Source organism: Prunus persica, chromosome G6 (assembly GCF_000346465.2).
Source record: "Prunus persica cultivar Lovell chromosome G6, Prunus_persica_NCBIv2, whole genome shotgun sequence".
NCBI classification, from domain to species: Eukaryota; Viridiplantae; Streptophyta; class Magnoliopsida; order Rosales; family Rosaceae; genus Prunus; species Prunus persica.
The window spans coordinates 21,857,816-21,874,800 of NC_034014.1; the positions used below are offsets into that span (position 1 = coordinate 21,857,816).

General features: G+C 34.4%; 2 protein-coding genes across 2 annotated transcripts; one reads left to right on the forward strand and one right to left on the reverse strand.

Moving 5' to 3' along the window:
* Positions 2,899 to 5,016, forward strand: LOC18773345 (transcription factor bHLH93). Its single transcript, XM_007205358.2, has 4 exons — positions 2,899 to 3,878; positions 4,062 to 4,232; positions 4,373 to 4,540; positions 4,649 to 5,016. Exons 1-4 carry the CDS (start codon positions 3,222 to 3,224, stop codon positions 4,733 to 4,735), a joined length of 1,083 nt encoding a protein of 360 aa, XP_007205420.1. The 5' UTR covers positions 2,899 to 3,221; the 3' UTR covers positions 4,736 to 5,016.
* LOC18772402 lies at positions 6,118 to 9,417 on the reverse strand. Its single transcript, XM_007208402.2, has 2 exons — positions 8,448 to 9,417; positions 6,118 to 7,058 (listed from the first exon to the last, which is right to left on the reverse strand). The coding sequence occupies exons 1-2, from the start codon at positions 9,321 to 9,323 to the stop codon at positions 6,315 to 6,317; spliced, it is 1,620 nt and encodes a 539-aa protein (XP_007208464.1). The 5' UTR covers positions 9,324 to 9,417; the 3' UTR covers positions 6,118 to 6,314.

Sequence of the window (16,985 nt, forward strand, 5' to 3'; positions counted from 1 at the left end):
AAAAAACTTACCTAATCATTCAATTCAAAATTTTTAAAAAATAAACTCAATGAAGTTCAACTCATTGTAAAAATAAAAAATAAATAATAAATAAAAAAATTGCCCAATTACTCAATTCAATATTAAAAAGAGAAAACTCAATAAAGAATTCTTTTGTAAACTTATACCTAGATGATCGAATTAGGAAATTGAAAAGAAAAAAGAAAGGTTGAAAAACTTGATTAAGTGTTGAATTAAAAAAATGTAAGACGAGTGATATTTAAGTGAAATTTTGATGCATTTTATAAAGTTGTTGTGTAAATTACATATCAATTATTCTTTTTATGTTACAATTGTGAATTTGAATTCATATAATATTTTTTTAAAACTTATAAACAAAATTACATAAATAGACATATACAGTACAAATTCCCATTTGCCATTTGGTATCATCTTGTAGCACTCACTACTCACGTGCTCCTGGGTCGGTTTGTTTGTTTCCTTCCCACATAATTAGCCCCTTGAGCTACGTGCTTTGTTTATAAGGTGTGTGAAATCAATTGTGTTGGCCTCTTGATTTTAATTTTACAAGGTGTGTGATGTTAGAATAAAATGCCACAAGCGTCAAATTATAATTCTAAAATCTCAATTATATGTGATACAATAATGTTTAATCTTCGTATTTGATAACTATAATGATTTTGTTAATTTTGTGTTACCAAATGATTGTGTATATCCTCAAAGATTCTAAATTTGAGCTTCTCCCAAAACAAAAGCAAAAACACCTTTGTAAAAGTTTCTTTAAAAAGGTGTAAAGGTGTGCGAAACCCCAAAACAATGCTAAATTTGTGTTACGTGACATGACAAGTAAGGAAACAATTCAGTCAATTTTTGCATTTAAATTAGATTCAAAATTTGGCAACTGTCAAAATTTTATCTGTTTTGAGAATGAGTTCTTCTTGAATTTTAAGGAGTCGAGTTTTTTCTATTTAATAATATCTGTTTGATATGATTAAATCGGTAGCTTGATATACATCGACAGCATCTTCTTCTGCATTGATGTGTTGTTTTACTATTTGAAAACCGGAAAGAATGACAAGGAAAAGAATACATAAACAGTATCCTCCTAGCTAGAAGATCACAGTGAGAATAATAATAATGTCCCACTTGTATTGTTGGCGCAAAGATTAATAATGTTTCACGTAAAACTTTTACATGCATGTATAATTAATTAAGGACCTAACATTAGGATGTGATGTCAACCATACAAATTAGTGTAATTATGTACATCAATTATGTGTAAACAATTGGGTTAACGATGGTGCCACTGCCAGCTAAAAAGTAGAATTATTCCATGTCTTCTCCAAAACGGCTACTTTACCCCCTTCCTCCAATATTATTGTCGCACTGTGTGTCTGCACTCTGCAGCACATAAAACAATTTGTAATTAATTAATGACAAAGCCAGTACGTAGTAGTAGTAGCCATGATGTGAATGCATGAAATATTGTGCGGATGTCTAGATATTATCATCGTGCGAACGTAATATATACTAAATTATCAAGAAATATATTAATAATCAAAATTTATAGTTGATTTGGAGCTACTTTTATAGAAAACACCTCTACTTTTTATTATAGGAACGTTGAATTTTTTATTAAAAACCTTTCAAAATCGTTTTTATGATAAATGACTCATTAATATAGTAATTTAGAGTATTTATTTCTTCAGACAAGGTTTTGGGTTCGAATTTTATAACTCATAAACGTTGTTGTTTGTCCAAAAACGGTTCAGCTCTTGCAGAAGCACTCGAAAACAGACACATTGTTACATTTTGACATGTGCTTGCTGCAATAATATATATATACTTTGTAGGTTGTGCTAGCTTCCTAGAGGCAATACATTATTACGATTATGAGTGAAAAGAATCAATTCCTGTAGTTGTCTTAAAGTTTTCAATTCGTTAAAAGTTGAATATAGGTGTGTGTGTGTGTATATATATATATATATATATATATACAGCCTACAGGAAAAGCATGTTGATGCAAGAATTCTGTTTTCCCATAAATCAATATGTATTACCAAGTTCTTAATTAGGTTTCTAATTGGGTAAAAGAAAATTTATTAAACTTTTAGTATGAAACTCGAAAATTTATTTATGCGTATCAGATGTGAGACTTCTATATTCTTAATATTTACTCTTACTTGTAGTTAGAGTGAGTAAGTATGCGTATATAAGGGAACACGAAAGACATGTCCCAAACTAGGTCTGACTAATGGATATATTGGGCATTTTACTAAAATAAATTAATGTTCGTTCTGAGAGCAAGTAAATATGGTTACCATTCTTCACATGTTATATCCACTGTAGCAGCAGAGCAATTTTTTAATTTTTAATATAAACAATATTTTACTTTAATGTAATATAAATTACGAAAAAAGAATTCAAATTCAGATATAGAGTAGAGAGCACATCCGCTCTAAAAAAATCATTTCTTCACAATGCAACCGTAGCAACAGAGCAAAAACTTTGGTAAGCAATAAAATATTAGTTAAGAACTTATATTAATTTCCGTAATAGGAATTTAGTGTACATGCACTCTTATTTTCCTGTTCGTTGAATATTCCGTACATGCACTAATCACATATAGAACAAACATAGGCGTATTTATCCATGCCTAGTCATTAGAGAGAGAAACAAAGAGATGCATTATTTCTGCATGTTCATCCAGTCATATTTGAGAAGCTGTAGAAAAAATAAAATAAAATAAAATAAATAAATACCTGACAATCTGATGCTAAAATGCATCCTTTTTCGGTTCAGACAGATTTGTGGGTCAAAGCTTGCAGGGTATGGATATTTAAATAACAAGTTTGTCTGATTAATAATTTCGGTGAAAAAGACATAAATTCACCTTGAGATTGAGAGAGAGAGAGAGAGAGAGAGAGAGAGAGAGAGAGAGAGGAGAAAAAGCAGATTCCATTTCAATCTTAGGGCCTTAGGCTATAGCTCTTAGGTGGTGCTGCTACACACACAACATACACACACTCTAATATAGTTATATGCATTCTGTAATAAATTAATAATGAATTGTTGATGAGGAAAATGGACCATTTTATAAATATGTTTATATCTGAATTTCCTACAACTTGTTGCAACTTCATGTTCTTAAGCCTTGCTCCTCTATAGATTTCCTTTCCCCCACTCCCTCCTTAAACAGTGTAGAGAGAGATTAGAGAGAGATGGAGCTTACCCAACATGGTTTCTTAGAGGAGCTACTACTGGCACCAAGAAGAGACAGTTGGAGCACCTACTCCTCCAACTCCTCTGGATTGAATGAGTTATTTCCCATTAATGGATGGAGCTTTGATTCTTTTGAAGAGAACCCAGTTTTGGTTTCTTCAGTTAATAATCCTCCATTTTCTGGGTTCTCCACACAAACCGATCAACCACCAAGCTTTGAAGAATGCCCATTTTCTACTGACCATCATCAATCCTCCTCCTCTTACCCTTTTGTTGATGGACTCTGTACGGTGCCAGAGATTGATTCATCATACACCAAGGACAATGACACTATTGCCCCCCCATTTCCATCACAAGATCAAGATTACCCTTCAATGGTGGAAGATGAGGAGTTTGGGGGGTTTCTTGGAAGTGAGAATCAGAGAAGCTGTTTGGAGGAAAGCAAGAACATTGCTACTTGCAAAGTTGAGATGGAACAACAAGCCACAGATCATATTCCTTCAGCTTTTAATATGGGGTTGTGTGGTGAGAAACGAAGCAAGGCTAAGAAGTTAGAAGGGCAGCCTTCAAAGAATCTTATGGCAGAGAGGAGAAGGAGGAAGCGCTTAAATGATCGCCTTTCCATGCTCAGATCAATAGTCCCCAAGATAAGCAAGGTGATTTATGTTTTGCATTTGTTGAAAGTTTCCATCTTTTTCCTTTTATCATTATTGTGCAAGATCAATAATGGTGGCATTTCATTTCATTGTTCTCGATGTTCCACTGATAAAACAGAATTTATCTGCTTTCTGAGGTTGGCCAAATCCTCACTACTAATAATATTGAGAAATTTGTCTCAGATGGACAGAACATCTATACTTGGAGACACAATAGATTATATGAAAGAGCTTTTGGAAAGGATCAATAAGTTGCAAGAAGAAGGAATTGAAGATGGTACTAATCAGATCAACTTAATGGACATCTCCAAGGAGCTAAAGCCAAGTGAGGTATTAGTCAGAAATTCCCCCAAGGTAAAATTCATACACAAATTTCACATTATGACCTCAAAATCAAGTTTTTATCCAACTACTTCAATTCTTTAATCTCTCTCTCTCTCTCTCTCTCTCTCTCTCTCACTCACTCACTTTTGCCTCATTGACCATATATACAGTTTGATGTGGAGAGGAGAGACATGGATACCCGGATAGACATCTGCTGTGCAGCCAAGCCAGGATTGCTGCTGTCAACAGTGAATACTATAGAAGCACTGGGCCTTGAGATTCAACAGTGTGTTATAAGCTGCTTCAATGATTTTTCAATGCAAGCTTCATGTTCAGAGGTTTGTGTATATAAACTTGGTTGGCCTATACATATGTTAGCTGGTTGTGCAAAAGCTTTCAATAAAACTTTGGTTTTTAATGTTTATGTTTCTCTAATGACCTTTTAGGGAGCTGAGCAGAGAACTTTGTTAAGTCCTGAGGACATAAAGCAAGCATTGTTCAGAAATGCAGGGTATGGAGGAAGATGTTTGTAGGAACAAGAGGTGCAAAATGAAAAGGGCTGCTTACAAATTACAATTGAAGTCTGGAGAGATGGGTTTTTACATGTCTCCATGAGATTTTCCAAGTGAGGAGCTGTGATTATATTTGTCGTTTTAAATAAATGTCCATTTATCAGATCCATTGTAGAAGTCTATTCTGTATTATCTACTTCAGTTGAGGTATATATATATATCTTCCAACATAAGGGTCACTAGTTCCACTTCTAACCAAAACAGATGACAGAGATAATAAAGATTTTTGCCTTTGATTTTCATCTGCTTCTTTTCTGCTTTTCAATGGCTACATGATGTTTTCTTGTTGCTATATTACGGGCAGAGACTTGTTGTCCCTAAATCTCTGAAGAATATAACTAAAGCACCAGAAATGATAAACTGCATAGAAACCATGACAACAACCAGAGAAATTAATTCATGAAGAGTCATCAAAATTTTCTTTTTCCCACCAATTATGCAGGGCTGGTTTGATAGGGAGGATTAGCCTGGACTAGACTAACAAAATGTCTATATTTCATGTGCAATCAAGGCATAATATGCATATTTTGCTTAACTTGGAGGAATAATGAGGACTATTTATAAGAGGTCGATAACTAAAACTTATCCCCTTAATTTCTTAAAAATGGTGGGATTATAAGGGATAAGTTTTAGTCATCAACCTCTATGAATAGTCCTCTTTAATCCTCCAAGTTAGACAACAATATCCAAATTATGCATGGATTGCGCATAAAATGTAGGTATTTTGCTAGTCTAGTCCAGTCCTCCTAACAAACGATGCCTTAAAGCCAAAACAATTGTTGTTCCTTTCACTCGATAGTTAACTTGGCCAAACTAGCTAATTTAATCTGCACTTCTTGGTTAATGAGATACCAGGACTGTGCATGTTTAATAAATTAGCAAAACCTTGTTGTTTTCCCCCAGAAATCTTCATCAGATGTGATCCCTCACCTTCAATCAAGGGTAAAGATTTCTTTGCACGTTCGACAATATAACTGTTCTTGTTTGAATCTGCAATTCAATTCACAATTTGACAATATAACTATCAGAATGTCGGGTCCAATAGTCCGAGAACACGACATTCTGTGGGATACAGACCTCATCTTTTTAGATAATTCAAGATGGAACACTGCAAGGCCAAACATTCTTTATAACGACAAAGGTATGGTTAGCGAAATTACACCAAACATTCTTTAAGTCCACAATTGACGCAACATGCATAAAAACAGATTCATAGGGTTTAATTAGTCAAAGATTACCCGACATATCTCACCCGTCATTGTCTTCCATTTGCTTAATTACCTAAGCTGAAGTCAGATGAGTTTTAAATACACTGCATGAGGATATGAAACAAATAACGAAATCATCAAAGAAGAACTTGGATTTCTATTACCAAAAAAAAAAATTACAAAATTACAAAATTTAGGGATCAATGATAGAATACACTACAGGTTCCAAAGTAAGCAGTTACAGAAGGCATCTTCAATTATTGTGATAGGAAAGCTACATCTCTATTAGTATGTTACATATCTAAGAAAAAGAAAGGAGATAAATCACATTACTAAGTATCGTCTTCGCCTTCCTCATCATCATTTACAATCCCATCCTCATCCAAATCAGAAGAGTTTTCCATGGCATTGGCCTGCAGATGTTGGAGCTTATTGATAGCATCTCTTGCTTCAGAAACCAGGGCAAGTTTTGCAGTTCTGACCGTATCCACTTCCTGGACAGTGGATTTTTGAGTGCATGTAGAGGCTGCTTTTCTCTTAGCTTCCCTGTTATGTAATTGGTCAATATACTTCTCATGCCAGACCCTATTTCTGACCTGCTTCAATACAGGGGGGCTAACAAGAGGTTCCCCACATGAGCTACTAAATCTCGACGGGGGCTTCTTATTATGATCTGAAGATCTTTGACTGCACTTTTGAAGAAGTCCCTGTTTTCCCTTTAAATTCTTTGGGGTAGAAAGTATTACACTAGGCTGACTCTCAGTAGATGAACCTAGACTGGGCTCAAGTACTGAAAATAGATCTGCCTCATAATCCTGGTACACTTGATGATGCTTTTGTAATAACTTTCTGACAGTTTTCTGGGCAATATGACTCCTCTGTTTATTGCAGTTTGACCTTTTAGACTTTGGCTCAGTGGGTTTAAGTAGTTTACTTGCAGAGAGTGAAAATTGTCCAAGGGGGGATGAATTTTCTAAGATCTCTGCCCTTGATCGGGTACGAGGTGGAGGTGGAGGTGGGGTTATATGCTCAGAATGGACTCTATCAAAGCACTCTTGTGCAGATTTTCCAGGCACCTAAGATTAAATTTGTATGGAAACATAAGTTCTCTATATATGATCTGAATAAAGCACTGGAAATATAAATTTGGCTATGCATGTCAAACGACAAAGATATATAATTACTGTCTCAAGTACAAATCTAAATGGGCTCACAAAATATTCAAGGGACTTTGAAACAAAGCATCGCTTCATAGCTGAAAGCTTCAATGGCAACTAACTTTCAAATCAGTAACTCGCAAGATAGAAAATGAAGAGAAAACTGCAGTTGGATGTAATTCCAAAAGGGTAACACTACAGCTAACTTTAAAATGCTAATTATTGGAGCGTGAAACTCCAGTTATACCACCAGTATGCCCTTTTCTTACAACTGAAAGGATTATCATGCAGGACCTATCACAATACTAGCATAATCTGCTCATTAATTACCGTTAAACCAGCCTTTTCAGGCTAGCATTACTGTTGAGTTCTTTCCACAACTCCGTATATGAAATTATCCAAGATCACACTGAATTTGAGCACAACTATCAAGGCCAGCTCCCAGCATGTAACCAATATTGTCACTCACTGGAAAGAGCATGTACCCTGTATCTTAAAAATTATCCTTTCAAGAGTTAAGACTGATCTTCATTACATAATTTAATTATATGAACTTTCACACCCAATAGAACATCTTTCCCTCCAGTATCTTGCCTTTCAGTGTCATTGGAACAGAAAACTTGCAGATGTAAAAGAAACAAAAGCAAGAGCAGTACTCCTAGTCCCACCATACCAATAAAACAGGAGAGACTGTCAACATTGATGACAAAAGTTTACCATTTTTACTCATAACAAAATACAAATTGTGGACTTCAAAAGCTTATACTTAAAGATGCAAAAGTTTTATTACTCTTTTTCAGTATTGTTCTAAATATTAGGAGGCTAAATTATACTTTTGATCCCAAATGTTTAACACTGACTCCACCTGAATCCTTATAGTTATAATTCCAACAAGTTTGCCCTTGTAATTTGTTAAGGTTTTCAATGTGGTCCAAAGCATACACATCTATCACATTGGCTAACAAAATTATCAAAAAGTGAACACATTTACCATTCACCATGGTCTGGTTCTATATTCCCGTCACATTAGTTTTTGCGGCTTGGTGAAATTAGGGGATGAAAATTCAGTTTTTCATCAAACAATGTGGAGGAAATGAAAATTTAGATCATACCAAAATATGTTACCAAGCTATAAGGGTGATTTTGTTAAGACATAAGTATAGAAACCAAATGCAATTCGGCCTAAAGTATCCGAACCAATAATGTATCTATCCTTGTTCTTGTCAGTAATATGAAAGATTTCTGTAAGGCTTGACATGAAAACAAGATTTTCTGAATTTAAGAATCATCAAAAGAGTAGCAAATTACCATTTTAGAAACCTTCTTCCAGAAATGGGGTGTCGGCTTTGCTACCAAATAAGCTCTCTGCAAGGCTAATTCTTGTTCCTTTGTCCATCCATGAACAACCCCAATACCTTCTTCATCTCTCTTTCTCTTCCTCCTAACCTTAACTTCTTTATTTCCACCATCTAACTCTTGCATTTTCCTTTCTCTACCTTCTGAACTAACCACTTCACCACCACCTGAACTCCTCCAAGTCACCTTTTTGCTCTTTTTCGGAACTCCTTCGGGTGAATTAATAGAGGCTCCATCTTTTCCAACACCTGAGAATTCCTCTTTATCCAAGAAACTAGTTGTTTTACTTTTAGATCTAGTATTGGTTGCCTTATTCGTGCGTACATCAACAACAGGTTGCTCAATACAAAATCTCAGAGATTTTCTTCCACATTTTCTTGACCCGGAACTCAAATCCGTGCAATTACTCGACCCATTATCAAATTTGACCAATTTATTCGAGACTTTCTGTGGGAAATCCTTACCAGCATCAACGACGACGCGCTGCCGATTCAAAATCCTTGAAGAACGTCTGAGACTCTGAAACTGCTCAACCCCAGTGTTCAATCTAGGAGATTTTCTGGTCCCATGAGCTTTACTCGATTTCTTAGAGTTGAGTGAAGGACTCGAAGAGCGAACAACAGATCTGCTTTTTCCTTCAGACTTGGGGGTTCTCGGGTTTTGGGATTTTGAAGCACTCTTTTCACGGTGGACAAGCTTCTGAGACTTCCAGAGAGTCTTGGGGGGTTTCTCTGGTTCTAGAGTGTTCTTGGGTTGAAGAAATCTTGGAGACCTTCGGAGAGTTATGTTTTGTTGTGGTGTGTTGAGTATGGAGTCTCTCTCGGGCATTTTCGCAAACACTTGGTGGTCTTTCTTTTCATATAGAGAGTTTTTGAGAGGGAAAAGAATATGGTATTCAAAAGTTTAAACTGCTAAGTGGGCTTCTCTGTAAGTCCACACGTTATACGGTACAAGGGTGGGCCGCAAAACAGAAATTAATAAAACCAAATTCTAAACCCAAATTTACCGGTTTGTTTTTTCAATGTTGATTTGGTTTCTTTGATAAAAGTTATTTTTGGTTTCTCGAGTGGGCCAAATTACCTCTCCACATGAAAAATATTTGTGTTCACCACTTTAATCCAAAGTACATTTTTACCATCCTTTTTTAATACTTGTTATGTATCTATAAGTATAATTATGGTTAATTTTTTACTTTGTATTTATGGAACCATGGTTATGCATATAGACACATATCAAGTGTTGAGAATGGTAGTGACATATTAGATTAAAGTGGTAAACAAAAATGTATTCTTCCACGCGAGGGGCACATACTCAAAATGTAATGGAATTGGGAGGAATTCAAAAGAAATTGAGACGTGTATTGAAATTTCTCTAAACTGAAAAATACAAGGATAAATTTGACACAATTGAAACTATAAGGACCAAAATGATGAAACCAGTAAACTACATAGAATAAAATAAAAATAAAATAAAAAAACTTTTTGCCATAAAAAAATTGTTACCATATGTGCCTATCACAACTTAAACTTTAGAAAAAACTAAAAACAAAAATCAAAGTCAAAATGAGCTCCTTAAACAATAAAATATTTTCCTAGCCAAAAAAAAAAAAAACTATAAACATATTTCCAGATAAAGAAAAGAACTATAAATATATATATCTAGTCTATACAAGAAGCCAAACATAAGGTCTAATATGGATTGCTTCTCTTTGTTGAATTAATAAAAGTTTATTCTGAATACAGCATGAAACGGGAGGTAGAAAACAAAACAAAGGCCCAAGATTCTAAGCCGAAGAAAAGAAGGCAAAACAAATGCCTACAAAGATATACAATTATATACTACATGTACAAGTCTCAGAATCTTCATGTCAAGTAGAGACACAGAAGAAGAAAAAATATACAGAATAAACCCCCCCACCAAACAAGAATTGAAATGAGAAAACAAAGTAGAGGGTGTGTGTTTTGGAGCAAGTATCCCACTCAAGCAATTTGATAAATTCTTAGTAAAATATTTGATAGGACACCTATCTAACTAGGTATGTGATTGGCTGGGCAGACCCATGGAACCTTAAAATCTAAATCTAAATGCCCATCAAAACACAAGATATAGAAAAATATAAGATATCCATCCATTTCAGATTGGCTCCCACAAGCCACTAGAAAGGAAAGAAAATGAAAGCAAATGCTCAAAATTCATGCTTGTTATGACTTAAACCTAATTTACTTTCTACATGGATTTCCACTATTAGTATTGCTACTGATCCTGGGACAAACCCACTGGATGGAATTTTGTGTGTGCCTGTAGTACCCCCACTACCTACCATCAATATCAGCTTACTGAATTAGGTTAGAGCTTCAAGGAGCAAAGACCTAACCTTCCCAAATGGTAATGTTCTTTGCCCTTTTTTGTGATGTAGTGTTGCCCTAATGAGGTTTATCTTTTCAAATCCAATTATCAACCTTTCCGAAAAATGTCAACTTTATTTAGTTTGAAATGATTATCCATAGTGAAAAGGGAAATTCTAAACAATTGTTAACTGATCATTTTTTCCAAATTTTATTTTATGTTTTAACATACATCAACAATTGACAAATTACCTATGCGTGTGTAAATTATTGAAAATAAATCTTTTGTGGAAGCCAATGTTGTTTGATTCTGTAGCTACAAACTTAGGGTTTGATGCTAATTGAAGTTTTGTGGGTGGTGGTTGAATTGAAAGGAAATAATCTTTTACAAGGGATTCCTACAAAGCTTTTGATGATAATTGAAGTTCCATTCCTACAAAGCTTTTGATGCCAATTGATTTTCTTATATAGGTAAATATTTTTAACATGGGCCATGGCTTTGTGCTCCTTTATTTTTTATTTTATTTTTTGTTAGAATTTGTGCTCCTTTATTAAAATGTTAAAAAGCACATATACTAGTGTCCATATCCCATTCCGGCTACAAATAATGTGGGCATGAGATTAAAAATGTTATCTTCTTTCAATTGCGAGATCTTAGTTAAGAAAGTCAAGTAGTATTTTGGTGCAGAAACAAAGTGTAAACCTCAATAATATTTCTTACACATATTGCATTTAATCTCAATTTTTTTCAAGAATATTCTAAGTTTGTATATAATAATTAAAATGCATATTACCTTGTCCGTATTTTTTATAACATCGACAATACGAGGAAAAATTTATTGAAAGATTGAAGAATCATTCCACCTAATCTTTAATCATGACATCCTGAATGAAATCATGAGCATTTCTAACCACACAAAATAATACTCATGACCTATACATCTCATTCCCTCTATTTCTCGATCTAATGACTGAGGTCAAGTTTCCACTACCATGAAACTAATTTTACATATAAATAATTAATCTTCAAAAAAATAAGTTTGTGCAAGAAACATGATGCAATTTTTAATTAATTTCAATGATGTACTGCCCAAGCAATTTCTGTATTCATGCAGTCGAGAAACATGCAGATCTTTCCATGAAAGATTCTTGATTCTTGTTTGACATATATATATATATACACACACTAGTGATCAAGATCCAAGAATATATATCAACCATTCTCTTCTTTTTCTTTTTCCGTCAATTATGCTCACCCCCGGCATTATTAAAGCAGTTATTAGGACAAGAAAACATGCATTAATCAAACATTTAATTATAATTAAGAGGATGGCTCATGGGTAAGAACAAAAATGCATGTTACATCACCAGGGCACTGTTGAGATAAGTGACTACCACTAGGGATTCCACTAACAATTGTCCCTCAAAAGCTTCTGTGTCCCCATGTGATTTTAGTGCAATTTAGGACCCAAATGCATAGCCTGCTTATCATCCCCGTACGTTTACAAATCCTACTTTTCAATTGATTTTCTTTGAAAAGAATTAGCTGCTGGCTGCTTCTCGGGGAGTGGGGGCATCTAGTTCATGCTCTATAATGTAGTTGGTATTTGGAGGACAGATTTGAAATGAGGTGTTTTAAGATAAATTCAGTTGGGGCAGTTGGGGTTATGTAAGATTAACCCAAACTTGTAATTCGTATACGAAACTTCAAAATTGGTCCCCCAAGCATTGGATAAAGTCACTTGGATCATCATGGCGTTTACTTAAAAGAGTCACTAACTACCATGTAAAATGTGTTGTTTCAAGGTGGATTTTGATCCACGGGATCAATATGATTTCAGCATAATCCAAGTGGGGTTTCTTCAAAAATAAAAAATAACAAGTCAAATCCCGTTTTTCATCTTTAGCTACCAAGTGAACTGAAATTTCTGTAAGGATATATAGTTTTAGAGAACATTGTTATTGCACTAAAGCATATCTAAGCACACTACATGACATAAAAATATGGCTTATTTACCGTTTCATCTCATAAAATGAATGTTTTGTTCCACTTATCTTGTTAAACTGAAAATTTCTCACTTAACCTCTTAAATTTCTAAAAACTGTTGCAATTTTCTCACCTTACCACTTTCGTCCATTTCCATCTACAAAACCATTAAGTATGCTGACGTAGCATGGGTAGTAATTTCATATGTGATGGAGGTTGGATTCAGGATGGGAGAGAAGAAAGGGGAAAAGGGACAGAGGGAGAGAGAAGATAATGAGCTAAAATTACTAGAATGTCCATACCACGTCAGCACACTTAACTATTTTGTGGATGAAAATGGACGGAAGTGGAAAAGTGAGAAAATTTCAGTAATTTTTAGAGATTTAGGGGATTAAATGATAAAACTTCAGTTTAAGCGAGTAAAGTTAGACCGAGCGTTGGTTTCAGGTGGACTTGTTATACCAATTTTTAGCATGTACAGTTAACTCACATATCATAAACTAACAAATAATGTGATGAATCAATATGAGCGAGACTTGAGTTTGCGACAAAAAAGGTGGGTCAACAACATTTCAAAAATATAGAAACAGAGTTGGAAAATGTGATTTTTCATATATACGGTAAGAGTGGAAATATATTTGTTTGAGCCCCCTTAACCCCTATGCCCTAGGAATGAGAACGTGGGTGCATATATATCATAGCTTGTGTAAAGACTAAAGAATGTGATTGAAGGGTATTTTTCACAACACCAACACCAGATAGTGCCCACTTGCTGGTTTGTGATTGCAATTTTGCAATGAATTGGATCATCAAAATGGCACTGTTGGTGAAAAGATCAGATAGAACTGGAAAAGTGATGTGTACTCACTCTGGCAACAACAACATCAAGGGGAGGAGAGTACGAAGTTTCAGTACAGAGAGGGAAAAAGGTGTTGAGATCGTCATGGATATATTTTGAAACTTTGAAACACTATGGTCCATGGAACAGCGAAATTAGGACATGAAAATGAAGGGTGATCATTGATCAATGCGGGGCTGACCGGAATTTAGTGGTTGAAAGAATGTTGGATAGTCTTTGTTGGCCATCATGTTCTTTTGGGTCTTGGGTCACTTTCCATGACGTCAAATTAATCGGCTAATTAAAATGCTTGAATTTCCTTGAAACTTCTCCCTTTGTGTTGCATGTCATATCATATTATTTGTTTCCCCATTTCAGATTTATTTTGGTTGTGCTTGTGGGGTTTATTCTTTAAATAGTAGAACCACCATCGTGATTCATGCAATGAAATAGTCTACTCAGAAAATATAAATGCAAACCACAAATTGTTGTGGTGATTCTGACCATAAAATTGAGTGACTGAAGGGTAAACAATTATTGTTTGGCTAAAAAACGGAAGGTCTATTATTGTTTGACCACTAAAATAGATTTACTGTTTAGAAAGAACCATACTCAATCGTTTGAAAGATTTGATATACTTGAGAGCCATCATTAGCATGGGAAATATGGCTTGACATTATATTTAACCATCACATGCTCACAATAAGAATGGAAACCTTTTTTTTTATCTACCTAAATAATATTATAGAGTTAATGAGGTCTAGTCCAATGAAAAATGTCATTAACTTGTATATCAGTAGTCTTAGGTTCGAACCCTCATGACACCGTGATAGTGTGTGTGTGTGAAAAATCACATCCTTTGTAGTTTAGACCATCGCTTGTATAAAAATAATATAAATTTAAATTTCTAATATAAAAAGAAGGCTTAATTATCGATGTGCCCCTCTCTCTCTCTCTCTCTCTCTCTCTCTCTCTCTCTCTCTCTCTCTCTCTCTCTCTCTCTCTCTCTCTCTCTCTCTCTCTCTGCGCCCCCAACCCTCTTTGCCAACACAACTCAGCACCCTCACCCCAAACTCCGATCTCGACTTGATCTCCTCCAACTACAACCAATCATTCCTTCGATTAGCTCTGGACTTGAGTTGGGAACTTGAGTTCGACCCTAGTCAGTCCTTCAACCATATATGAACTTATCTCTTTGATTAGTGAGTTGGGGATGGGTTGCACAGGTGGAGAGGTGGATGAGGGAAAGGTGGTTGTGGCGGGTGGCAGGGTTGTTTATGAGATTTTGAGAGCCCGATGTCAAATTTAAATTGGGGGCCTCACATAATCTAATATGAAAATGTTATATATAACTTAATGTCATAAACAATTTTTTATATAACTAAAAGTCACCATTAATAAATATGTAATGACAATCAGAAATCAAATTCATAAAAATTTAAATGTTTCTATTTGATAAAGTTAAATGTTTGGTACAAAAATAAGCTCATTGTGGCCCTATAAGATCCATTGCTGTCTCCAATAAGCAATTTGTGTTTAATAGAAAAAAAAATTGGTAATCACAAATTAAAAAGTAGTTGCACACAAATGTCATTAATAAATTAGATTATATTGCATTAAACACAAAAGCAACAACAAAAACATACCTAACTATCCAAAAATCATTCACATTGTATTTGCTGTCTTTATTTGAAGAATTAAAACTATTACGAGAGCTTTTTCCTAGAAGTTCACTTTCAATTGAAATCAAAGCTAATCCGTTTAATCTTTTTTGCGACATAGTTGATCACAAGTACGATTTCAACATCATCTTGTTGTTGTTCATTGGAAATATTTTCATCAATTGTAGCATGTGATTCTTTAACAATGAATCTATCAAGAGCTCTTCTTTGAGATTGAGTCAATTCCTCGATATTTTTTTTAAAAAGTCGTTTTGTATATCCAAAAATGTATTTTCTAGTAGGTGGCATGTTTAGATTACAAAGAAAAATTCCAAAACCCTATAACCTGGAAGAAAACCCCAACAAGAAATAAATAAATATTTATAAAAACTATATTATCATATAACCAATCATCAACATGATAATAATTTAATAAAATAAGTCATGTCATATATAGAATAGATTGAAATTTAGATACATACCTTAATTTGAATTGAGATTTGAATATGACTATTTGATTTTGAGTGGTCTTTATGAATTTAGGAATTATGGTCTTCTCTTTTTGGTGTTGAAATTCTTGAAATTGAAAGAATAACAAAAATTGTCAAAGGATTGAAAAAAGAACCAAAGAGAGATTGATGAATGATGATGATTACTTATACATACTCTTTCTGTGGTGATTACTTATAGGTGAGGAGTAGAAAGTGTTTGAGGGTTATATATACTCCTTATGTGGTTAGCTTCGATGTTTCCTTTTTTGGATGTGCGTTGGAGACAACTCCACCAGCTCTTGTGCAAATATTTATCACGCTATACTATATATGTAATTTCTATAATATTAATATATATATATATAATATAAAGAATTTTTTTTTAGGGCCTTGAAGAATAGGGGGCCCTATGCGGTGGCACCACTTGCATCATCCCAGGACTACCCCTGACGAGTGGTTGAGGAGAGGGGGTGGAGGGTGGAGAAAGGGATGAGGGATGAGGGGCTGCTGGGTTTTTTTTTTTTTTTTGTAAGTATTTTTTTAAAAAAAACTATTGCATAAAAAATTAATTAATTTTAATATTTTATTTGAATTTAGACAAAAAAATTTATTTTCTTAAAACTTCTAAATGCTTAAATTACTAAAAAGTCCTTGTTGCGTCATTAAGTTAACAGTTTTATTGACAAAATCGACGAAATGAGGGAACGGGTGTCGCAAAACTAAAGCTCAAGGGGCATAATAACCTAGTTTGAGTTGTAAGGGGCAAAATGAAATTTTCGGTAAAGCACAAGGAGCACATCAATAATTAAAATCTAAACAGAGAATGTAGGATCTTTGGTTAATATAATTACTTTGCTACCCTCCAGTGCAGAGGTGGTTTGTTTTTTTCTCGAAATTAGTGCATTGAAAACTCATGAAGGACAAGGAATACACAACTTGAACAAAACGCACCAAAGCATATACATAGAGGGGGAGAATCCACTAGAACCAAGACCCGAACTAGCTAATCTATCATACCCCCCAAAAAAAAGAAAAATAAACCCGGACCAGCTAAAGGATTCTCATGGAGTCGGCTTTTCAAGGGAACACCAAATGGCAATGAATGTTCGAATTGGCAATTTGGCACCATATTCTTGCACCGAATTGTTCAAATTTGGATAACAATTAA

Coding starts and splice junctions, on each gene's coding strand:
- LOC18772402 (XM_007208402.2), bottom strand. CDS start 9,323: ATGCCCGAGAGAGACTCCATACTCAACACACCACAACAAAACATAACT. Junction 7,059..8,447: donor GGAAGAAGGTTTCTAAAATG/GTAATTTGCTAC, acceptor ATTTAATCTTAG/GTGCCTGGAAAATCTGCACA.
- LOC18773345 (XM_007205358.2), top strand. CDS start 3,222: ATGGAGCTTACCCAACATGGTTTCTTAGAGGAGCTACTACTGGCACCA. Junction 3,879..4,061: donor TAGTCCCCAAGATAAGCAAG/GTGATTTATGTT, acceptor AATTTGTCTCAG/ATGGACAGAACATCTATACT. Junction 4,233..4,372: donor TAGTCAGAAATTCCCCCAAG/GTAAAATTCATA, acceptor CCATATATACAG/TTTGATGTGGAGAGGAGAGA.